Source organism: Condylostylus longicornis, unplaced genomic scaffold, assembly GCF_029603195.1.
Source record: "Condylostylus longicornis isolate FDR11 unplaced genomic scaffold, ASM2960319v2 ptg000011l, whole genome shotgun sequence".
NCBI classification, from domain to species: domain Eukaryota; kingdom Metazoa; phylum Arthropoda; class Insecta; order Diptera; family Dolichopodidae; genus Condylostylus; species Condylostylus longicornis.
The window spans coordinates 1,858,031-1,884,028 of NW_026577980.1; the positions used below are offsets into that span (position 1 = coordinate 1,858,031).

At 28.7% G+C, this 25,998-nt stretch overlaps 2 protein-coding genes across 11 annotated transcripts in view; one reads left to right on the top strand and one right to left on the bottom strand.

Annotated features, from left to right (window-relative positions):
* The window catches only part of LOC129619200 (neuroglobin-like), a 208,290-nt gene that overhangs the window by 32,451 nt on the left and 149,841 nt on the right, over window positions 1–25,998 (bottom strand). For all 10 annotated transcript variants that reach the window (XM_055534325.1, XM_055534333.1, XM_055534329.1 and 7 more), the window contains one exon: window positions 7,935–8,166. In XM_055534325.1, the coding sequence (XP_055390300.1) occupies window positions 7,935–8,166 (232 nt within the window). The remainder of the gene's footprint in view (window positions 1–7,934; window positions 8,167–25,998) is intronic.
* On the top strand, window positions 250–3,670 carry LOC129619199 (modular serine protease-like). The gene is made up of 4 exons (XM_055534323.1): window positions 250–946; window positions 1,745–1,918; window positions 1,991–2,575; window positions 2,640–3,670. The coding sequence occupies exons 1-4, from the start codon at window positions 417–419 to the stop codon at window positions 3,145–3,147; spliced, it is 1,797 nt and encodes a 598-aa protein (XP_055390298.1). The 5' UTR covers window positions 250–416; the 3' UTR covers window positions 3,148–3,670.

A 25,998-nucleotide genomic window follows, 5' to 3' on the forward strand; every position in this document is an offset into this window, starting at 1 on the left:
TATGCCATTTTTGAACAAACATACAATTTTTATAGATTAAAAATGTAGTGTGTATGAAAAGGCAGGTGTACGTTAATTAAACGACTCTATTTAAAACTATATAGTTATAAGAGCTATTAATGATAATTCAAGTACAAGTAGAAAGAAAGAAAATTTTATATGTTGTTTTAGATTATGTTTTTATTTTTTTTATTTTTTAAATTTTGAGAATTTTAATTTTTCAAGTTTAGGATCAGTTGATGATCAAGTGTCAATAAAATAAGAGTGTTAATATTTTATAGAGCAAATTTTATTTAAATTAATTATCAACTTTTGAGTTCTGAATTAAAAAAAAAAAAAGAAAAATTGTTATATGACGTCACACTTGTCCTTCAATTTCAAGAGCTTTCAATTACATTTTAGTTGTGCCTATAAATATGATGTTGTTTTTAAATTTATTAATATTTATTTTATTAATTGTAACACAAACATTACAAATATTTGGTGCACGTAATCGTTTTACATTTTGTTCGAATGAAGAAATTTATAAAATTGGTACTAAAACCGTATGCGAATATTTATTTATTCGTAAACCGGTTTCATGTTTAAATCCAATACAAGTGAATACTAAAGCCTATATTAATTGCCGTTATGGTTATGCAAGTAAACAAAATATAAGTGAACAAAAAATTGGATGTACATATTCTGGTAAATGGTCTGAACCACCAATGGAATGTGAAGATGTTTGTGATGGCACACCAAATCAAATTACGTTGGGTCTCAAAGATAAATGGTATATTGAAATGAAAGGAATAACAACATCCTGTCCTGGAATAATATTAAATGCGAAAATATTATTAACAACCGCTAATTGTGTTCTTGAATATCGTCCACATGATCTACAATTGGAAACTGTTGAACCCGATCCACAAACATTGGTAGTTAGAGCAATGCACTATGATAACAGGTACTTTTTTTTTTTTTTGGTTTTTGTTGATAACGTTGAAGAATTTAAGATTTCAAAATTTGGGTTTCAAGATAAGAAATTGTTATAGATTGCGAAGGGTCTCGGGTTCAAACCCCGGTCAGGTCACTATAAAAAATTATATTCAATATTATATAACTTAATATGCAATACTAATAAATATTAAAAAACAAGTAATTTTCAAATATTCATAATATTCGATACTAAAAACTAAGAAAAATAAACAGTAAATATTAATAACCTCAAATAATTAATATAAATAAAACTACGGTAGCCCTATACTCCTCCTAGGAGTGAAGAAGAAAAAAAAAAAAAAATATACATATTATGTCACTGTACTAAAATCAAAAAGCTTTCCGATAGAATTTTGTATTTTGGTGATTGTTTGTTTATATAGACAAAACTAGTTTCGTGATAAGAAAAGCAATTTTAATTTTAATTGTGAAATGAAGCGCGTGTTAAAATATTTTAAGACAATTTTTATATTTACAAAATTATTTCGCAAGTGTAAGTTAGGGATTATCAACCAGCATACCTCAACCGGCAGATAAATATAAATTTTTCATTTAAATGTAATATCAATAATTGAATCCATTATTGAATAAGCAAAAAACGGTTGTGATTCTATATAAAAATTTGTAAACAAGAAATCATTAATAATTGAATGAACTCTAGTTATTATAAACCTGGAATTCATTAAGATTTTTCAAAATTTGCATTGCACTTACACATAGTAATCTCGCTGTAATTTTAAAACTAATTCACCTTGAACTCTTGTAGGTTAACGAAACGTAATGGACGATATGATGATGATGCGCTTGCAATAGTAGAATTGGAAAATAATATACTCTATGATCCGTATGTGATATCCGCTTGTATTGATTATAACATTGAACCATTTGGCCGACAACAAGAATTCATAAGAGAAAATTTAGAAAAATTTAAAGCAACAAAGTAAGTAAAAATATTAAACGGCCGGAATTAGAAAAAAAACTTAATCACTGTCGTATTTTCTTATACTTTTAGAACATTGGATTACTCTTTTATAAAAAGTCCATGTGCACCAGAACATTTTATGAATGTTGTTCAAAATGAAAATGCTGTTGAATTCAATTGCTTCTTAGGTAGTCGTAAAATACCATGCGATAAACCATTAGAACAAGGATCAATAGTAAAAATCAATTGTAAACTTGGCTATCAAAAAACAAATTTTCAAAGTCCCGATGAAATAAAATGTGTTTCAGAGGGGAAATGGGATCGTAAAGTTGATCATCAGTGTGCATTAATATGTGGTCAACTTGATATTGAAAAACCAAATATAATACCATTAGTTTCAAATGGGGAATCAATTGATATTGTTAATGTACCATGGCATGTTGGTATTTATGCAAACAATACCGGTACTGGAAAATTTGAACAAATTTGTGGTGGTACACTTGTACATTTTAATATTGTTATATCGGCAGCACATTGTTTTTATAATGAAGAACAACATAAACAAAATCCTATTTGGGATTACATGATTGCATCTGGTAAACGTTATCGTGATTATAATTCATTTGAAAGGCATGCACAATTTGTTGCTGCTAAAAAAATTCATATACCTACAACGTAAGATTTTTTAATTATATTTAGTTTTTATTTTTATTTATAATATTTGTTTTTTCTTTTACAGTTATAATCAGGCTTTTTTTCGGCATGATATTGCAGTAATTGTTTTAGAACGAAAATTAATGTTTAATGATCATACAAGACCAGCATGTATTGATTGGTTTCCATATGGTAAATATGATATTGAAGCAAATAAATTAGGACGGGTTGTTGGTTGGGGTGCTACATCACCAGACAAAAAATCTAGTTCAAAACTTTTAGCAATTGAATTGAATACATTAAGTAATAGTCAATGTAAAGATAAAGTTAATCGAAATAATAGAGAAGAAATAACTGGTGAAAAATTTTGTGCAGTTGGTTTTAGAGGTGAATCAGCATGTCAGGGTGATAGTGGCGGCGGTTTTCTTGTTAAAAAACGTTATAATTATGATGAAGATCGTTATCATTTATGGGGAATTGTTAGTTCTGGTATTGATTCGGATAAACATTGTACACCAAACTTTTTAACAACATATACAAATATTCAATATCATCAAGATGTCATAAAATCTATAATTGCAGATAACATATAAATATAAATGATTAAAAAAATTTTGAAAAAATTTTTATAGACTGAAAATCACGGTAATTCTAATGAAAAAAGAAAAGAAAAAACTCGAAATTTTAGATTTTGGGAAGAACTATTCTAGATTTTCAACATTTTGAAATTTCTTAATAAGAGTGGAATTGAAGTTGTTATGTGTTTTGAGCTCTAGATGCAATATTGGGAATAACAGTTTCAAACTACGCTATAATATTCACTGATATTAATGTTGTATACGCTCATTGATTACTGATTAAGATATTATATAACATTAGTTACTCGTAGATTATCGTGATAGAGATTGATTAGATATTAAGTTACTCAAAAATGAATAAGTTATAATTAAGTTTGAGTTTTAAATTTTATGTAAAGTGAATTATGTATATAAATATAGAAATATGACAAAATTTATTAATATAATACCATAGTAGACTAGAATTATATGTTTAGGCGAATAGTACTTTTTAAATATTGAATATTAAAATAAAATTAAAGAACACGTTTTCTAAATTATTTAAAGAGCTTTTTTTAATAAATAAATATAATTTTTAAAGCTTTTGTTATAAAAATGTAATAAATTTTTTACGTAATTATTTTTTAATTAATTAATTAATTAACACTAATTTTAATTGCAATACAAACCAATCTTCGCTAATTTTAATTGAAGGCTCCTGTCATTAGTTCTTTGCCGGAAGGTTTACAAATTTCATGTAGTCTAAAAGTGTGTTAGAATACTGGCTCATACTGTAGAACAGGAATATATACGCACTGATTTTTTACCAAAAAATCGTTGAATTTAACTGAGTTTTTCATTTACAAAAAGTTCGCATACAATTAATGTGCACTTATCCCAAACACGAATATTGTTTTGATTCAAAACAAACTATGTAATATGTATTATGTATGTATGAAAACCAACTGATATTATAATTTGACATCTAAAAATTTGTCAGTTCAAAATATGCTACTTTGACTTAAAAATTTTCAGGGGTTGCAAAAGTAGACACGGAGTTTTGCATTTTTCCGCGTTACGTGTATATCCGTAAATTTACATATGTAAATGTGTACGAAAAAATGAGGCTAAAATTGATGATTTTGTTAAAGCGAATTTTCTTTGTAAGCGTGTTGCTTATAAGCGCTTCCGATATGTGAAGTTCTTCAAATTATACCACTTTTTTTTGTTGCTTTTATATTGTTAATTATTGTCATTAGCGATTTTTGACAATTCCTTTGAAAAAATTTTAAAGTTTGTCAAGAAACTACTTTAAAAATCGGGTCTATGTTTATAAATAACAAACTTTTTTATTTTGTTGGTTATTTAAATTAGTTATCTATTAAAATAAATTCAAAAAAACTCATCCATAATGATAATTAAGCTTCATAATATTGTTCTTTCTTGATAATTTCTTAACTGTATAACACTCTCACAGTTTAACACCAAAAGTTTTCTTATTCAAGAAATAAATTCCTTTTGAATCGTTTTTTTTTTCTTCTCGAATTTATAAAATTTAAAATTTTTAATAAAACCATGGAAAAAAAAAAACTTTCAAAGTTTTACGGAATCTACAAAACTTTTTTTTTTTTTTTTGGGAAAACTTTGTCATTCTTTGTCACATTTCGTATGAATAACAAATTAGCACTCTGTTTTGAATATTTATATTTGTGAAACTGGAAGAAATAAATTATACAAAAGGCGAAATACAAGTTTTTAAACAAAAACTATTTAAAAATATGAGGGTTGATGAGACTAGAGATTTTCGTAAATGTAATGCTGCAAAACAATAACTGCGCAACGCAATACTGAAACAAGTAAAAACGTTTCAGTCGGTATAAACCGATTGAATTATACCCTGCACCTTTCGTTATTGTGTAGCAATTACTTGAACCTCTAAAATCATTCTATAGAAACTTCACGGACATGTCTGACCTATAATTGGACATCCGACTGCCAAGTTTCATGAATCTGATCTTATAATTTTTCCAAATGTTTAAAATTAGCTTTTGGAGTTGTATGGTAAGTACCTGAACCTGCCAAGCAATTCCACCAAAACTTCACAAATATATCTGATCTATAACCGGACACACAACTGCCAAGTTTCATGAATCTGACTTTATAATTTTTTAAATATTAAGAATAAGCTTTTAGACTTGTATGGGATCTACTCGAATCTGTTAAGCAATTCCACCAAAACTTCAGAAATATATGTGACCTATTACTCAACATACAACTGCTAAGTTTCATGAATCTGACTTTATTATTTTTCCAAATATGTAAAATAAGCTTTTGGAGTTGTATGGCAAGTACCTGAACCTGTCAAGCAATTCCATCAAAACTTCACAAATATATCTGATCTATAATCGGACACACAACTGCCAAGTTTCATGAATCTGACTTTATTATTTTTCCAAATATTAAGAATAAGCTTTTAGACTTGCATGGGAGCTACTCGAACCTGTCAAGCAATCGCACCAAAACTTTAGAAATATGTCGGACCTATAATTGGACACACGACTGCCAAGTCTCATGAATTTGACTTTATTATTTTTCCAAATATTTAAAATAAGCTTTTAGACTTGTATGGGAGCTACTCGAACCTGTCGAGCAATTCCACCAAAACTTCAGAAATATATTTGAGCCATAATTGGACACATGATTGCCAAGTTTCATGAATCTGACTTTATTATTTTTCCAAATATTTAAAATTAGCTTCTGGAGTTGTATGGCAGGTACCCGAACCTGTCAAGCGATTCCTCTAAAACTTCAGAAATATATTTGACCTATAATTGGACACATGACTGCCAAGTTTCATGAATCTGACTTTATTATTTTGCCGAATATAAAAAATTTGCTGTAGGAGTTGTATGGCAGCCACCCGAACCGGTGCAGTTATCCCATTATAATTTTTAGAGCATGTGCAGAATATAATTGGACACATGTATACAAAATTTTATATTTATACCTTTATTAGTTTTTGAAATATTTAAAATAAACTCTTTGAGTTGTATGGCAGCTACCCGAACCCGTTGTCCGAATTAGTCCAATAACAATAGGGCTCGTCCTTGGCACAAAAGAAAAAACTTGTGAAAGTTTGGTGTCGATTGCATTATTCGTTTTTGAGTTATCGTGCGATCGGACGGACGGACGGACGGACGGACGGACGGACGGACGGACGGACGGACGGACGGACAGACGGACATGTCTAAATCGACTCAGAATTTTACGCTGAGCAAGAATATATATATATGTCCATACCGCAGATGACTCCTTCAAGTAGTTACAAACTCCATACCAAAGTTAATATACCCTTCACGAAGTGCAGGGTATAAAAATGTGCAATATATTTTTAACTATTGAACTAAATCTAAAAACTTTATGATATTTAACTGCTTTCGCTATAATATTGCGAAAAATTTGCCATACTGATGAATAAATTAGGTTAGCAACATTTTGTTTATGAACTTAAAAATACAGTGGAGTCCGCTTATAGTCACACAAAAAATTTCATAAAAATGTGTGACTATAAGCATCATATGCCTATAAGCGTCAGTAGAAAAAAAAATTTATAAATAAAACTCAAAACTTTATTTTTTTTTAAATTTAATTTTAAATTAAGTACTTACATATATGATTATGTACGTACATAAATAAAAAACCCATTTGCTTTACGCAAAGAAAAACAAAAACAAAAAATTCATATACATACTTACATATGTAGTACGTATGTTAAAACAAAACAATATTCAAAAAATTCTTTAAGGAATCAAATCTAACGTCTACATGTATGTAATGACAAATTTTTGTTGTGGAAATAATGTACCTATGTATGTACATACACAAAAGTGACAGAAAAAAATATTTAAGTTACAACATTTGCCGCTACAAATTCGACAACAAATATTGTAATTAAACTATTTGCCGTAAAGTAGGTAGTAAAGCTACTTACCGCTTTAAAAAAAAAAGGCGTTCAGAGTATGTGACTATAAGCGACGTGAAATATATGAATTAAGCAATATGGTTCACAAAAAATACGATCCAATAACCGTATGTGACTATAAACGTTTGTGACTATAAACAAATAAAAATACATGAAAATATAATAAAAAAGATGTTGACAACGAAATTGTTGACTGTAACCGAATTATGACTATAAACAGTAGTGACTATAAGCGGATTCCACTGTAGTGCAGTTTTCCCGATATACTGCATTTATGAAAAGGCCTACTATTTTATCCCAAAAACGGATTTATATTAAATTATTATTTATTTCACATAGCTATTGTATTCCAAAAATTATTTTAAAAATTCAATTTAATTTTAATGATAACATAGTTAAAAGTTTTATAGTTGAAAGAAAAGAGTTAAAAATTATACCAAAACTTTGGTTGTAAATTTTAATTCAGTGAACACTAATTAAAAAAATAATTCATAAATGTTGTAAAAAAGTTTTAATGATCCCGGCTAGCATTCTCATGTAATTTTCTTTTATTTTCTAAGTTTCTCTTCGCAACAGTACAATAATTGCTCGTAATTAAAAGTTTTTTTGGTTTATAAGTGTTCCGTTATAATAGAAAAGTTGTTTATGTATACTTTTGTATTTTTAGAATTGATTTTTCATACAAAATGTCAATTTTAATAACCTTGTTATTAATATGAATGTATGCATGTGTGTGTGTGTTATTTGAAATTTTAAAATGTCATTGTTAATATTGTCAAATGTTACAAAATACAAATTCAAATTTAAAAATAGAGCGAAATTAAAAAAAGAATTTACTTACCCAAAAATATTCTCTTTTAAATCCTTGAATTTTACGATGGGAAGCACCAATTTGATGTAAATATTCAAAAAATGTATCTAAATCATCTAAACCTCGAATACCCTCATCTAATGTTTCCATTACTTTATTTGCATGTTCGGCTAATTCTTCAGAAGTTGCTTGTTGCTCTTTTGTTTTTAATTCTTTAAATTTTGAAAACATACCAAGAAGATCAGCATGTTCTTCAAATAATCTGAAAAAGAGAACAACAAGATTATTATTAATTTTCAATAAATATTATAGGGTAATTACGGGTTTAAAATAAAATATTTGTACACTGGAAAGTTACTTGAAATTGCGATCAAAAATACGAACGTGTTTTGAAAATTTCAAAATATTAAATCTTGGATGCGAACCATTTTTTCCCAAGTAGTCACTATTAATTTCGAATTCACAATATAAATTTTTCGACCACTGCAGTGAATGAACAAAAGTAAGTTTGTTACGTACTGAATATTTACATAATTCGTCTGGTTAGAGTAGAAATATACTAACTAGGATAGTTTAAATTTAACAAGTGTTTTTTATCGTTTAAAGCTGTCTTTGAAGAATTTAAATAAGAACTAAATTTCGATATTTAATTTTCTCTCCCGGACAATTTGCGTCAAAACATGCTACTACATGTTATGACTTCATGACATCACAAACTAATCAGCGTCCTTACTAAGAATTGCAATAACTAAATTTTTCATTCAAAAGAGTTAGTATGTAAAATTTAAAATTTTAAATGAAAAATTCCTGTTAAAAACAAAATTTTTTTTATAATATTTTTATAAAATTGATTTTTAAATTCAAAATGTTTATAACTTTTTCAATAACTTCAAATAGAATTAAAAATTATTATATTGTTTCAATAAAAGGATGAAGGAATAAGTGGTTTTTGTTCTTGAAAGGTGCTAAAAGAACAAAGAAAGAAAATGTCAAACAGAAAACCGCATCGTTTTGAAAAGGGAAACTTTTTAAAATGAAAAATGAATGTTATTGAATTGAAAGAAAAAGTAATGAAAATGTCAAAAATAAAATTTTATTTAACCCTTTTTTTTCCTTGAGCATTCAATATTGTTTTCAACATAAACATTATGGATTTCGTACACATTACAAATATGAAATTTATTATTAAGTTAGTCAAATTGAAAGATTTAATAGAAATAAACAAATTGTTTGAATGTTCATACTAAATGTGTAATTAAAATCACATAAAATGTGTTTGTATGTACATTATATTTTTCAAGAGGAAATGAGATTTCGAACTTACATATAAAAATTTGTTAAATTTCAATTTGAAATTAGTTCAAATTTGTAGTCAACACTGAAGCGATTCATTCGATTCATCGAACCTCTGTCATATACCTACTACGTCAAGTACTCTTTAAAATGGCAGATATTAAAGGTAATTTAAATTAACAAATCTGATAAATATTGTAAATTGTATTTATATTGTACAAAATTCGCATTCAATTTTAATTTGATTTTAAAATAATTTTTTGAAAATGAAATTGAAATAAATTTGATTTTTATAATATTTAAAAATTACATAGCACTCAAATCTCTTATGGGAACCTTATTTATATTTTGCTATTGTAAGAAAAAACGAAGTTCTAAAATATTTTTCTAAATTATTCATATACTTACATACATACATTAAATCTAAATAATATTCTTAAATGAAATAATTTTTCCCATGAGGATTTTATCCTCATTTATTTTGCCGACATTATAATTTTTATTGAAATTATATATAGGGAAATTTCTCAATGGCATTAAAATTTCATAATTTTTTACTTAAATTAATTGCGTCATTTTGTCAATTGAATTGAGTGTTTTCCAAAATATTACTGAATTGTTTCTTACTTGATACGTAATACATATGTTGAATTAAATGAATTGCAAAAGGAAGTTGAAATTAGAAAGTTAAATAAGAAAATTTATTATTTCCCTTTAAAACATACTCGTATATCCGACAATTGCTTATTACAGACATTTAGTATAACCAATACTCGTAAACGTTACTATAATTATCAGTTACTATAACTAAAATCAGCAGTTATAGGTGGAATGGGAGACGGGAAGGAAAATTGTAAGAGAGGAGCTTTAATGGCATTTTAAACATGAATTGAGCGAGTTTTTTCTTTTAAAATTTAAAGAGTAGCTTATATTCTTGCTCCCAAAATTTATAATTTTGTCTCAATGTTATCTTAACCCTTAACATGTTTAAATAGCGTTTATTTTATTGTTATCTTAAAAACAAATTCCTTAAATATATTTAATAAAAAAGAAAATATTCTTAAAAAATTGAATTTAAAGTGGATTTTGAAAAAATATTTGGCAACAAAATATGAAAATTTTCTGTAATAATGCTAATATGAGATAAAATGAGATTTTTAGTGATCAATACACCGATTTAAAATCGATTTTGTTTTTTTTCGACATCATTACTGACTTTCAGCGAATTAAATGCGCTTTTGTATTGAAAGCTTATTGCCTAAACCTTTTAAATTTTATGAAGGATTTACATTTTTTAATATTACATAAGAGCATCTAATGATTTATGTGTTTCATCTTTTCGTCTTTTGTCTTATAACTTTTTCAACACTTCACAATCATTTTGTAAAAAGAAAAAATTAAATTACGATACAAAGAGAAAATAAAGTGATGTTAAAATGAAGAGAAAAAAAAATCTTTTTAACCATCATTTTGTTCTCAAAAAATCATTATTTATTTTTTAAAGATTGTGTGTAAGACAAGTGTGTGTAGATATATGAGTGCACTTATATGCTATGTCTTATGTGTATATCAGTTTCAAAAAGAAAAATAATATCATAAAGAATGAGAATTGATGAAGACAAGAATGGATTCAAATGAAAAATTAATAATTGTGAAAAATTGAAATCAGGCTAAAAATTGAATTGAAAAAAAAAAAAAAAGTTAAAACATTTTGGTCGATCTAAACTAAACCGACTGAATTATACCTTGCACTTAAGAATCTGAGTATAAAAATTTGTTTTAGAAATATTTGAAAGTATCTGACTTATAACTGGATACATGACATTCAAATCTAATGAATCTACCTTTACAACACAAATTTAAGCTCCACTAAAAGGAAGTGCAATCTCCTCCTAGGTTTTCCAGGTGGAGGCTTACGACTTAATGTGCTCCTGAGTGTATTACAAGGCACCTCAGGAAACGCAAAACCTTTTGTCCGATATGATAACATCAAATTTAATAAGGGATTTTGTTGATGTCCTCGGAGCTCTGACTAGATACAACAGTTTAAAGCAGATATTAAACTATTTTTCGGGCCTGTACCTTGCTTGAGATGCCGAGGACGATTCCCCTCCACATCCTTGATAACTGGCCTAGGTGACTGCAGAAGTCGGTTCTCAGGAATGATGCATTACAAGAAGTTTGTTGAGCCCTTCAGGAAGCGAAGACGAAGCTCTTTGAGTCGTCTTGACATAAGGCTGGTAGTTGAAGTGCTCATATGACATTGTCTCTCCATGGTTCATGTGAAAAGAATGGGCAAGTTAATATAACTTCGGGTGCTAAGATTCGTCACCAATACTCCTACCCGTCTACAGAATTATTGGACACAGTATACTGCTACACGTTTACAACTATATACAATATGTTTCATATTAATACCTATATTAGTTTTTAAAATATAATAATCTCTTTATGTTAGTCCTGGGTCCGTTTATGACATAGGCCGGAAAAGATTTGTTTATGACATAGGATATTGGCAGGAAAAAAATATATTTCTTTATGGAATTTACCGTTAAATTGAAAAACGTGAATTATTTTTAATCGAACGACAATAACCTCAACTTTTCATTATACTCTTTAACTGTCGTAGCAGAACTTGAGCATTAGTGTTAAGATCCTCATATAATTAGGTACATACTTACAAAATACACTTACATAAAGATTAATGTCCCTAAAATTTAATCTTTTTAAACCGCGAAATTTCCGCGTATGTTGAATTTATTACGGTTTTTTTCAAAGTCAACCCTTGTTTAAATTGTTTTTTTTTTTAATACTACAAATTTATATTGTTATTTTTTTCTTTCTAAAATTAAATTGATTGCTTTTAAATCTACTACTACAACAAAAAAACCAACAAGAACCAACAAAAAATTTTAAATAAAAAAAAAACAAGATTTTTCATGCACAACAAAATAATTTGTTATCATTCCGGCCGGATGTATTCATGTATTCATGCAGAGTCACAAACAAGTTGAAAGAGTAAAAGAGAAAATATATTTTATTTTTTTAACTTCCTTTGGGGAACGTTATTCCTCCGAATAAATTTTTATTTTGGAGAAAAATCACGAATAGGAAAATATATTTTGTTTTTTGTATGATGACAAGTTCGCAGCTTCTCTTGCACACGTGCAGTTATAAAGTGTATGTATATATACAAAGAATAATAAATAAATAATATGTGTGCATGTATGTGTTTATAGAGAAAATTTAAATAGTCGAAAAAAACTGAAAATTTTCAATTTATAATATTTATTTAAAGTTTATTGTTAATAAAAAAAAATAAAATTTTTAATTTAAATTTTAGTTTTATTTGATTGAACGATTTATGCATTTGTTTTTTATTTAAGTAAACATTTAATTTTAACTGAGTTGACAAATACGTACATATACTTTAAAAATAAATTGAAATTTGCTGCTACAGTGATCCTGTGTGAAGAATTATTATGTACACACATACATAATCATACTCTTATTTTATTTGTTTAGTGTAATTGGATAACTTAAAATTTGCGTTTTTAATTTCATTTTGTGGAACATATGCATAAAAATTGCAGGCTTTTTAAAGTGAGTTTTAATAAATTTTTATGGACGCTGTAGATCACTATTCATTCTAAAATAGTTAATAATAAATAAATAAAAATTATATATACGTTAAAAGATCTGGTACATTATCGACTTACACTCTGGACCTCGCTTTGGATGTCCAGGATACTCACTACAAGGGGCACAGAAACTGTAGTCAGGCGGAGCACGGTGAACATATGCACGGGTAGGACCTGTCCACAGAATGGAGTCTTTTCTCCACTGATGTGGTGTCTGGTTGTGGATGGCCTACTTGAGCGCATACGCTGATGATATTGTTATCATCGCTAGGGGGAAGTTTGAGGAGGGTCTTTGCGACATAGTGCAAAGAGGCCTGCAGGTGACACAGGCTGAAACTCAATCCTAGCCTGACCACTCTGTTGCCCTTCACTAGAGCATCCGCGCACTATACAAGTGTACGGAAAGACGGTAGAAAGGAAACGGGAGTTGAACCTTGGTGTGGTATTTGACAGCGGGATTCTTTGGTGAAGACACGAATAAGTGGTAGGGGCAAAGCCTACCCGGATACTCATGGTGTGCAGGGCCATTTCGGGTAGAACGTGGGAATGCTCCCCGTATATCATGAGGTGGATCTACAACACGATGGTGGTGCCGCTCCTTACATACGGGGCAGTGGCTTAGAGCAGAACGGTTACACTCGAGGCAACAAGAAGGAACCTGAAACGTTTGTAGAGACTTGCATGCGTCTGCATCACTGGGGCTATAAAGCCATGTCTAACTGCGGCAATGGAGTTTATTTTGGGACTAACCCCACTAGCGTAGAAGGAAACCTGGCGGCGGACCCGTTTGCGAAAAGGGAGCAAACACATCTCTACCTGGGCCAGAGCCCTTCTGCGGAAACGGACCACATACGATTCGAGGAGAATTAAGGAAGAAAATGGAGAGGCGGCGTTCGGAGCGTTGGGGGTATCTTCCACGACTTCGACAGGCTAAGGGGCTTCTGGGAAATTATGACCGGCGGAGCTTAGGTCTACCGGCCCTTCTAAGTTGCTCGAACTCATCAGGAGGGTGGGTCTTGAGGGGGTGTTGTATGGTTTTGTCTCGCACCTAATTGGACTCAACAACGTGCCAAAATTCTACAATCTACAACGTGCCAAAAAAGTTTATCAACTCAAGAAAGTGGTTTTATTCGAAATTAATATGCACACGTAAAAACTTGTGAAAACATTTGAAATATGGTGATGTCACATAACTTCTATGCAATGTAGTTGTCAGTAACAAACCATTTCTTCAAATTTTAGTATATGTATAACATATTACTTCCTATTTGCTTATTTGGCTTTAAATTCTTGGAAAATCTTATTTCCGGCTTCTTTATAGTTAAAATATAATTTATTCATGGGACAGACGACAATAACACATAGAAGAATTTTTCGAAGAGAAAATTCTGTAACTGAATTTGTTTAATTAAAAAGCCGCATACCCATAAATAATTTTTATTATATTAAAAAGGATTCCACTATCTTTTTAAAAACTTTCTGTTAAAATTTTCTTTAAAATAAAACAAGCATTACAATTTTTTTTTGTTTTTGTGTCTCCATTTAAAACTAAATTATCAAAATGAAGAACAAAAAAATCTTTCACTATGAAAAAATATGAAAAATATTAAAAGGAAGTGAGAAGCAATCACAACTTTATTTGCAGTTTGTATAACTTTGGGACTTAAGGGACTATTTTGCTAAACAAAGAATTATGTGTTACTTAGTAATGGTTCCCAAAACAGAAATGCTAAAAAAAACTAAAAAAAAAAAATTTTTCTTCCTTGACTTTGATAATTTTTTTAAAGGGTTGTTTTAGTTTTTATTTTTTTTTGCCGACTTTGTTAAGTTTTTTTTAAATATTTATTTTAAAAACAAATTCTAACCCAAAAATATACTAATTTTTTACCCAAGAATAATTTTATAATAATTTAATTCAAAAATTATTTTTAATATTTTTATTAAAAGAGAAAAAGAAAACCATATTTTCCTTAATTGCTTCTCTATTTGAAAACCTAAACGTTGTGTGAGTGTGTGTTATTTGAATGTTATGATAATTGAAACCATTTAATGGGAGCACGTCCTTTATGTTATTAATTAAGTTTATTACAAGGGAGGTTTACATTATAAAGCCCATTAAATGGCACGTGATGTGTAATGATATTTTTATTACTTAGGATGCTTTGAAGAACTTTAGGACATTGGATTTGAAATTTCAATCATAATATTCAAATCAATTAAATTTCTATTAAATTTCAGTTTTGAAATACAGTTTGAAATTTTGGTGTAAACATTTTGATATTTCTGTCATTCATCGATTTAAGGACTACAAATACAACCATCGACTCGGTTCGCGAGTATATCAGAAGGAACCTTAGAAAACACAGGATCGTTATTTTGTTGAAACTTCAGTCCGATTTGGTAACATCAAATTTAATTAGGAAGTCCGTAGATATCCTCGAAGCTCTGGCTGGGTACAACAGTTTACAGCCTTGAATGAAGAGCTGGCTAGTAGGAAGATGGCACCTCCATTTGTCGGGTCTGAATTTTGGTTTGGGGTGCCGGGGACGACGTCCCTTCAAACCCTTGATGAATGGCTTTGGTGTCCGGTGAAGTTGATGGGCAGGAATGGTGAACTGCAAGAAGTTTATGGAGCTTTCCAAGAAGCAAGGTAAGAAGTTGATTTTGTTTAGTCGTTCTAACTTGAAGCTTGTGGTTGGAGTGCTCACTGGACATTGTCTGTCCATGGTTCACGTGGAAAGAATGTTGAACAGTGAGTTGTACTGCCTTGTGTTAGAAGAGAATGAAACGACAGAGCATCTGCTGTCCGAGTGCAAGATTGTGACCCGCTTAAGACTAGAGTGCTTTGGACGGGGTTTTGTAACGCTTTCGGTAATATCTCCGAACCTTTGGAATCATTTTATGAATCACAAAAGATTTTATGGGTCGAGGCGATTAAAAACTCTATATGTTCAATTTTGGCGTGCTCATTTTACCTGCATTTTACATTGGACCCAACGTGTACAAACAAAAATTTACCGAAATTTTTTAAATTTAGTATGCATAGTTTTCTGTGGTCAATCTGACCGCACGTTTAAGGAAAAATTATATCAAAGCAACATTTTCAAAATTATCTCAAAGTTTAGGAATAAAAATTTTAAATTTAAAAAGCAGAATTAATTGAAAATTCGCCAGTTATCCACACTGAATAAATTTTAAGGTTATGAAAATGAAATTGTCATATCAAAGTTTTTGTAAATACAATAACCTTAATATTTCAGTGACTTACAAGTCATAAAATTCTTAATTTTTTTTATACTACTAATATTAATTTAAAAAATATTCGTTATCATTACTGTGTATTACATCAGTTCAGGGTCAAAACGGATTTCGTTTCGTGCACATTATCTTATAGCGATCAACAATTTTACTATAAAAATTTTTTATATCAAAAATATAGAATTTTAAGTATAGGAAATCGAATGTAATATTCTTAAAGTAGACATTTTGTCATATTTTTAATTATAGAGGAAACTCCCTTATTCACATAAATAATAAAAAAATTCTAATAAATTTTTGACATAGAATAAATATAAATCCTTCAGTAAGTATATAAGGAGTATTTTCTATTTACAAATAAATAAAATAATAAGTCTATGCTATATTTATGATGTAAAAATGAATTCAGTCTTAAAAATATCCTTAAGGGGCTTAAAATATAAAAAAGGAAAAAAAAAACGTAATAAGGAAATATTTAAGATGATTAAGACCGTAAGATGGTTTGCTTTTTTAGTGTTATTAGAAATTTGTGTATATGCGCAAATTGTGTATTTGAGTTTTGAAACAAATTTGGGGAGTGCAGCGAGTTGAAGTTGTGTAAATGATGAATTCGTTCTTATGAAAATTTTTACAAGTTAGAATTAAATCTACTTAGAATATTATTGTACAATAAGAAGCTGTGGATTTAAATTCTTGTACCTCAATAACTGTGAATATGCTAAAGTACTAGAATAAATAAAATTTGATGGCAAAAAACATTAAAACAAGGCTACGCAGGAAAATTCACCAAGAAATAAAAAGGCAGAGTGTCATCTGTATAAATTTGAATTAGTTATCCCAAGTTTAATTCATCCCAGGATAGTTAGCGGTTTACAGGATAAGGGATGATAAGTACCTAAGTAACAAAGAGTTGGCAGAGCATAGATAACAAAAAGTATTCATTGTTCAATCCACGTGGGAGAAAAAAAAAAAACAAAATTTCGTTCATGTTGGCAAGCGGAAAGAAATCTAAGTAGATTGGTAGATTCTAAGGGACAAGAGGACATATTCTCCAGGCCACCGCAGCCATTCGCGACTTATTGTAGCCTTCCCACGCTCCCGCCTATAATATATCTATTCCAAGTATAAAACTGAAGATATCTCCAAAGGAATTAGACTGAAGTTCCCGAACGATCAAGAAACGTTCCTGAGCAGGATTACCTCAGTAACGCTTGGGCAGGGTTACCAAGACAATTGCGACGCCGCACAACCAGTATTGGCAGTAAATGCCAGACAATGTCCAGTAAAGAAATTTACAATAGCGCGAAATCTAAGTAAGTATTCCATAAATACAGATTGAGAAGTTATTCGAAAACCTTAAATTTTTCAAAAATTTTGAAGTAAATTTTTACTCAAGTTACAATAGAATTAAATTTTATTTAAGCAAACTGAATACTCGTATAAGAGTTTCAATGGTTTTCTGTGTATAACTTTTTGTTTGTTTTCTTTTGACGGGCTTACATATCAAATCCATAAATGTGTTACAAATCTATTTGTGTATGTAACTAAAACCACACATACATATGGACACACGAACTGTTACACAGATTCATGATGTGAAAGTGTTAAAGAATTTTTTTGTTTTGTAAAGCTCCAAGGACAATTTGTATGTTGTTTTTAGTTTTTACACTTTTTGGCAAAATTCATGACTTAAAAAGGGAATAGTGTTAAAAGGATTTATAAAGAATTTATTCACTTGGAAAATTTTTTTTAGGATTGTTAAATTTTAAAGTAAAAATACAAGGAAATTGAATTCTTTTTCAATTTTAATTTTTATGAATTTTGTAAAGAAAATTAAGCGGAATTTATCGATTTTTTGGTTTGAATAATGCCATCTTCAAGGTCTCGTAGTTTTTGGATTCAATTTATATTTTTGTTTATTGTTATGCAATAAAGTGTAGTAAATTTCAAAAATTTGAAAAATTTCAAACTAATAACATTTAAAATTGAATGATGATTTATAAAGGAAATTTTCATATTTTTTTTATGACTTGCTGAAAACTTCGAGTTTTAAAATTAAAATAACTTATGTATGTTAATGTATACACATAAAATTATGTTGAGTCATCAAATTGGTTTACAGCCGAATAAAATTGAAGTTAATATAAATTAAATATCAACAGATCTTCCTTCAACAGATTCGTAAATGTAGAATGAATAATATTTTAAATAAAAGTCATAAATCTTGTAATATTTGCATGTAGAGAGGAACTTGAAGACAAATGTGTATAAAGTAATATAAATTCAATGACAATCTGACGAATACTGTAGTAGCTATGGCTAGCATATACCTGCACAATTCAATATTTTAAAATCTACAACATAATATAACAACATAAGATATTACAACATAAGATGTAAACAACACATCGGACAGCTGACCGATATAAAAATAGGTGACAGTATTAGAACAGATCAAGAGTGCATTAGGTTTGCAATGAAATCTTGTGGGAAAATAACTAACTCTACGGTATTATTTAAGTGGTAGAATTAAAACAGATACTATATAATGTCAGCCTGTGGATGAATTGTGGAATAACAAAAACACTATACCAACCATTAATTTTGGAAAATTGTCTGTAATGTTTTGTGGTTGTATATGTTGTCACTTGGTGGTAGACTTCAGCAACAATATCTAGACATTTTTAAAATGAACCTGATAAACAGAGTTGAAAAATTTAGTTTTATTCGTCGTTATAAATTTTATCGTGATAACGACGTAAAGCAAAAATCTTTTTTTGTAAAAAGCTGTTTGCCTTATGCCCAAAACTCGACACTGCTCGACACACTATCCCAAAATTCTGATCTAAATCTAATTGAGAATTTGTGGGCTCACTTAAAGAAAATTGTCGCGAAAAGGCTACCGAAATCCAAAAGTGACCTTATAAAATGTATAACAGAAGAATTGTCCAAATTTCCGGAGTAAATTGATATAGAAAAATTTATTATTTCTATGAAACGCAGACTTTGAGCTGTTCCAAATTTAAGGGCTACCCCCACAAAATATTAAAAGTTAATTAACTAATTTTGAAAAGACTTTCTTTACATTTTGTATTATATTTTATCTCTTTCATTAATAATTTCGATTTTATTGCATAAATTACTTAATTCTCTCAAAATTCTCCGAGTAATGGGCTTTCAAACCTATAAAAACAAGATTTTGGTGCCATTGTTATCATTTACATTTAAAAGTCTAATAAAATTTCATTTTAATTAATTTTAGTATAAAAGTTGTAGCATAATTTGAAATTGATTTTGATTAAAATTAAAAAAATTGCTTGTTTATGTGTTCATTTTTAATGTCAAAAGTTGTCTGAAGGCTATAAAAATAAAAAAATTAAACATTTTACTGAATACAATCAATTATTTTTTTTATTTCTCTAGATAAAATTTAATTAATATGTAGACAATAGCTTAGAAGACCAATAGCTTTTAGAATTATCTAAATATATATGAATTTTTTAGTAGATCATCAAATTTATGTATGAGGCCACATTATAAAAAGACTTTTTAAAACAATGACTAATAAATTTGTTGTTGTAGGCATGGTTAATAATTTAATAACAGCGTTCCATTTAAGGGGATACGTCACTCTAATGGTATGTTTAAATGTAGGACACTGCCATTTATACCAGTTTATGTAAAACAGCAGTTAAAAGAAGTTACGCACAATTTATTCCGATATTTTGTTTTTACATTTTGAAATGAAAAATGAAAATCAAATTGAAAATCTTTGTATATGTAGGTTAGTTTGTATTGCTACGTAACCAGTACCGGATTAAAGAAAAAACCGTTTCATTCAAAAATTACCCCTAAATAGGTCAGAGTTGTTTGAAATAATAATTTTCATGTAACAGGAATAGCTGCAATATAAGAAAATATCAAATAACACTTACATTAATTTAGAAGTTATATGTGTTAGATTCTCTACAATATAAACCCATTAATGCTTTACCAACAAGATTATTAATTCTTATATAGATATGAAAAATTGATAAATCTTCTATATGAAAAAAACCATTATTTTAAATTCTTTTATAGATGCTTTAAAATCATTATTTAGATATAAAAAATTTTTACGAAAAAAAAAAATGCCAATCATAATTTCATCCTTATTTTTGATAAATTTTCTCTATTATTATATAGGAACTCATAAATAATGGATAAAAATACCATAATCTTGCATCCTTCTTAATATTCATCACAGATTCTTAAGAGTAGGTAACATTACACATTATAGATCCGAAGGAGGATATTACCGCATTGGTCCCTATTTTAAAAAAATATTAAAGGAGAGAATTTTTGATTAGCAACATTTTTAACTTTTTCAAGAGTTCAACAACAAAATATTTTTATGTATTATTTAAAATTGAATGCGTCCTAAAAATTTCAGGTTACAAAAATCAATCACTTCCAACTAAAGCAGCTTGCCTAAAAGAATATTGAAGGAGACTACTTGATTGAGGAAGAATAGATATTAATTTATCCCGACAGATGACTCTGAAGTTTTACATATGGTAATTATTCGCCAAATCTTTAATATTTAAATTTTTAAGTTAATTTTCTATTTTCACTCCCAATATAATAGATATAAATAATATAAGATAATTTGCATAAGAAAAATGGCAACGTTGCGTATAAAAAACTCATCTTAATTATACTGGAGTAGTTTAAGGGTGTTTTATACTTCCAAATGGAACGCGAAGTATATTTGTAAAATATAGAATTTGTGGAGATCGTCAAGTCTGGTGATGAATGAAGGTAAGCGTACGACAGAAACACACAGAAATTTTTCTTTTATATATATGAAGTTCGTGTGACTTGTTTAAACTCGTACAATAAACTGTAGACTACTTAATAATTGAAGAGGTAAATGGACAAAGCGGTTAACTAACATTTTGACAAAAACTGAGCTGCTCGGATAGAATATTATTAAATTTTATATATTTTCAACTGTGATTACTCTTATAGCTAGAAACTTAATAAAAGACGAGATTGACAGTTAAGTAACAAAATCATGTTAAAAGAATATTTTGCATTTGAAGTATAAGTGTTGTCAAAATATAGTGAAGTATTAATAGTATGAGTGTCAAACTGTGTTGCAACAGATGTATGATGTTAAACTAAGTTTATTAAAATAATTTTTACGATAATCTCCCTATTATATCTACCATAAAGAGTTACGCTATCAACGACTATGATGGAAAAATTTTATAATTGAGTAAGCATCTCAAATTACAAACAGTTATATGAAAATTATTTTTTTTTACCGTATATTATTACAGGTAAATTTTGATAAAATTTTAAAGAAATAAGACTGAACTACATTTAATTGTTCTTCAAAAATATAAGAGTATGAGAGCACATACGAGTAAGACACTCATTTTAAGGTTTACGTTTTGTTCTACAGATACGAGTATCAAATATTTTGACATATACGCATCAAGTAGCAAATTTATGGATATTTTCTTTCAAAAAAAAAAACTCCTATTGATGTACCCTACATTTCGTGTTTTTTAAAAAATATTATTCACATTTATTAAATATGAACAACATAGCTATTATGAATAATTTAAAAATAATCATAAAGTGGAAAATGTTTTTTAAGAAAAATTATTTAAGGTTGAAAAATTTTTTAAGAAGTTTTCCCTACATTTAAATCCTTTTGCAAGAAAAAAAATTGTTTTTTATTCCGTTACAAAGAAGAAATTTTTCTACTTTTTGATATCTATTTTTTGAAAATTTAAGAAATTCTTAAAGTTTTCGAAATTATTTTCAAAAATTTTTTGAAAAAATAAAGAAAATTTAAGAGAACAACTTTTGAATTTGGTTTGTAAGGAGGGAATTACAAAGTTTTAACCGTATATAATTTTTTTTTAGAAAATTCAAGAACTAGTATGCCAAATCTCTACATTGTACTGTAACAATATAGGCCTATTTAAACGCACACGCGTCTGGTGAATGCATTGCATTTATTATGTGGTTTTCACTCCCTCTCTTCTACATAATAAGTTTCATTATTATAGGAGAATATATGTGAAAAGCATAAAAGAAGAGCTGTATATACGCTCAAAGCAGTCTATAACACACTTTCTTTTTAGATTTAAGACAAATTTAAGTCAAAAGCTTATGTCAACAATAGACTTCAATCTAAATAATGAGGACGATGTTCTATTTTTATGAGAACGATTATTTATTTTATTTGAGGTGTATAAGAACGTACATGACGCTTAGACAACGATTACAATTGTCTTGATTTCATTAATGACAGAGAATTGACGTATTTTCTGAAATTTGTTGGAGAGATGGAAAGAAAGTAAAAAAAGAAGAAAACAGCCAAATCAACAGGTCTTAGACATTCTTAAATGGAAAGGAGAACGTCATTTAAAAAAACTCAATAAACAAATGTAAAAAGTAGCAGAACTATTTTCCAGAACCCTTTGTATTCAGAGAAGGGTACAAGTAGCAATACTTTTATGTATAACCCACGTAATGAATTATATATAAAATTAAATTATATATATAAATTAAGCTCTTTATAATATTGTTATGCAAGAGGATGGACTTGGAAAAACAATTAACATCATTCATTTTCTTTTTATTCACTATTTTCTTTTCTCATTATACACAGCCGATAAAGGATGATTTGTTTTTATTTTTCCAAATTGCAGAATATGGATAATATTCTGTTTTCAACATGAATTTATTCTAGTGCAAAATCCTGAAAAATAGTTAAAAAATATTTGTAATTTCATTCATAACATCTGATGAACATAATTTGAATTTTAAAATTTATAAAATTTGGCGTATTCCGTCATATTTAAGATAATCAATCTAAAACTGTCAAAATCAACGTATTCCGACAGTTCTCAATTTAAATTAATTGTCAGTCAATAAAATTGTTCTGCTGCATAATAAGAGCGTATTGCGATAGAATTTAGAATTGAGAGAATAATAACCATGACATATTCATCTATTAGTGCAAATCCAAAGGTTCAAAGAGTTTTGAGTTAAAACTTTTGACACTTCATGTTCAAAAACTATACGAATATAATTTAATAAAACACTTCTGTGCGTATCCCAGAGTAATTTGGACGGCTCCTAATTTTAATTACTGTTGTTTTTACAAAATGTTTTCTTGTTTTTTTTTTTTAATATTTCGGTATGGAAAATAATTTATAAAGCATGCCATTTTATGTTATTATTGTATTAAGATATAAAACAATAAAAAAAAAAACAAAAACAAAATGAGAGAGAAAAATGAGAAAAACAAGTGTAAGAAATTAAAATTATTTTCTTTTGAGGATTCTTGTGTGTTGCTTTGTGCATTCTTCTTTTGTTTTTTTGTACTCGAAAAAGATAAAAGAAAACAATTTGAAGTTTTCGTTTCTGTGTGTCTTGCTCCTGTTTCTGTTCCATATCTTATCTCTTGTCGGTTAATTTTTAAGACTGATTACAATACTAAGGTTTTGAGAAGAGTTAAAAAGAGAGAAAAAAATTAATAAATTAAAAAAATATTTTTGTTTTTTTTTTTCTGCTTTTGCTCTTTGTTTTTTCGCGAAATTAATTTTTTGTTTTCTTTTTCCCTTTTGATCTAAAACCCATAATGTTTTCTCTCTTTCGAAAAAATTTAGGAGCGTTTCTCTTGTATTTTTAATTTTTTAATTTAAAATTCGTTTTCCCTTTTAGGAATAAACAAAAAAAAAAATAGCAAATTAAATTAAAAATCATTTTTGGACAGGTAAGGGTAAATACAAAAAAATTATTGAAAAAAAAAACTTTTTTTTAAGTTTTTCTGTGGAAAGTTTAGCGTTTTTAATAAAAAATTCTTTAAAAAGTTTCCAATTTTTTATTTGTTTTAAATTGTTGGTTAGCCTTGCTTACAAGAATTTTTTTTCCAATGTTTAAAGATATCAAAAGGAAAATAGCGATTAAAAGCGAACACATTTATCGTTTGTTTTTTTTTATTGTTTACTTTTCTCTTTAAAGAGTGATTTCAAGTTATGGCAGTTTCAAGAACATGAGCCACTCTACTCAGTTTCGCAAGATTTACCCATTTTTTTTTTGGAAAAGAGATTGTTGCTTACTTGAGATTAAACCAGTCTGGGTATGATGCAGCTGTAATCTTGAAATTTGTCAGAAGTCTAGGTACATAGTGGATGCCACCTATAGTGGATTTTACAGGAATGTGAAAAGAGAAAATGAGCCCTGATCACGCACTCTAAAAAACGGATAAAAAATGAATATGTGAGAATGTCCCTAAACACGTCAAACAACAATAACCTAAAAATATTCTGGGACTGCTAGTTTTCCTAGAAAAAACTGTCTTGCGAAAGAGTAGGAATAGGTACTTTTCATTTCTTATGTAAAAATTTATCTCTTAATTTTCCTCTCTTATCTAAATTACTTAATATTAATCATTAAATGTTGAAGGTTAATTTATAAATTCGGAAGGTGAATATTTTAACCTTCGAATATATTTTGAATGATTTTAATATTTTTCCAATGATTAAAAACATTTTAAATGTTCAATTTCTTCTAATTTATAATATTTTTCATATTCAATATCATTATTCATTACTTTCTATTCTATGTTGTTCTTAGATCTATATGTAGCTCTTAAAATTCTAATAGCATGAAAGTTTCTTCAGTAAAAAAACAATTCAAAGTATCCTATATGAGTAACACTAATATTATTGATGAAAAACTCCTTTTCATCGTTCGTAATCCTTTAGAAATTTTATTTTTTTTTTTTGCAAATATAACGATGAGACTACAGAATGAAAAAAATAAACAAGAAAAATGGAAAAAGGATTCACTTTCCTTTAAATGAATAATGATAAATGAAAGCAGTTTTTCTTTTCAACTCACAATTCCTGACATAGCATGTGAAGGAGGACGAATCACATTTCTTCAAAATGAAAAATTTTTTTTGGTAGGTACCAAAAAAAAATTTTTTTAAAGAATGAAAAATTGTAATTCAAGTTGTAAAACGCTTTAATTTTCTCCTATTTTTTTTCCCAAATAATTTGGATTTTTTCATTTTTTCTTTTAATGAAAAAATGTTAAAAATTTTACAAAAAGACAAGTTAGTGATAGAAGAAATTTCTAAGAAATACTTGTTTTGAAATTTGTTCATCATCTCTTGACAAAAACTCTGGACAAAACTAGCGGCTAATGGTCATGAATGAGATCTTGGTGAAACTCAATGGGAAGCGTGTCAAGGCGACATTGCATATGCAGACGACATTGATATCCTGTTTTCGGAATTCGACTTTTCAACCATCAGCAGTGTCTTGGAGGAATAGGTACTTAGATGTTGTGCTGCACTCAAGGTTTTGCTGAAGGATAAACACGGAGGAAAAGATAGGGGAAGTTTGCACGAAACTTAAAACCATGTAACCGCACCAAGGCGGGTAGGGTTCAGAGGGCTGTGTGTATTGATATTACTGGCACATTAAGTGCGACGCCCGCAGATGCCTGAATACGCTTCTCCATTTGCTTCCGACTGGATCACATATCTCTTGGCTGGCAGCCTAGCTATGCCATCAGACTCAGAGAGACTGCGTGCTGAAACCGAAACCCTACGGCCACAGTATTCTTCTTGGGTCACTTCCTACGGGAACGGCCGATTGAGCTTCGATAAGGATTTTTGTGCCGAGTTTCCCTCTCGTGGCCAGTGGAGGGGATTGATCTCTTTGAGTGGCTTCTATAATATAGCGGGAAATGAACGAGCGAATGAGGTGGCTAGGTGTGGCTCAGCCATGGAAATCGATATATATAGTCATCATTTTTCATGTGTCGACCGCAGGTGGAAAGCTCTGTTCACATCCCTGACAGTAAGAAAAATGAGGTCAAAATAC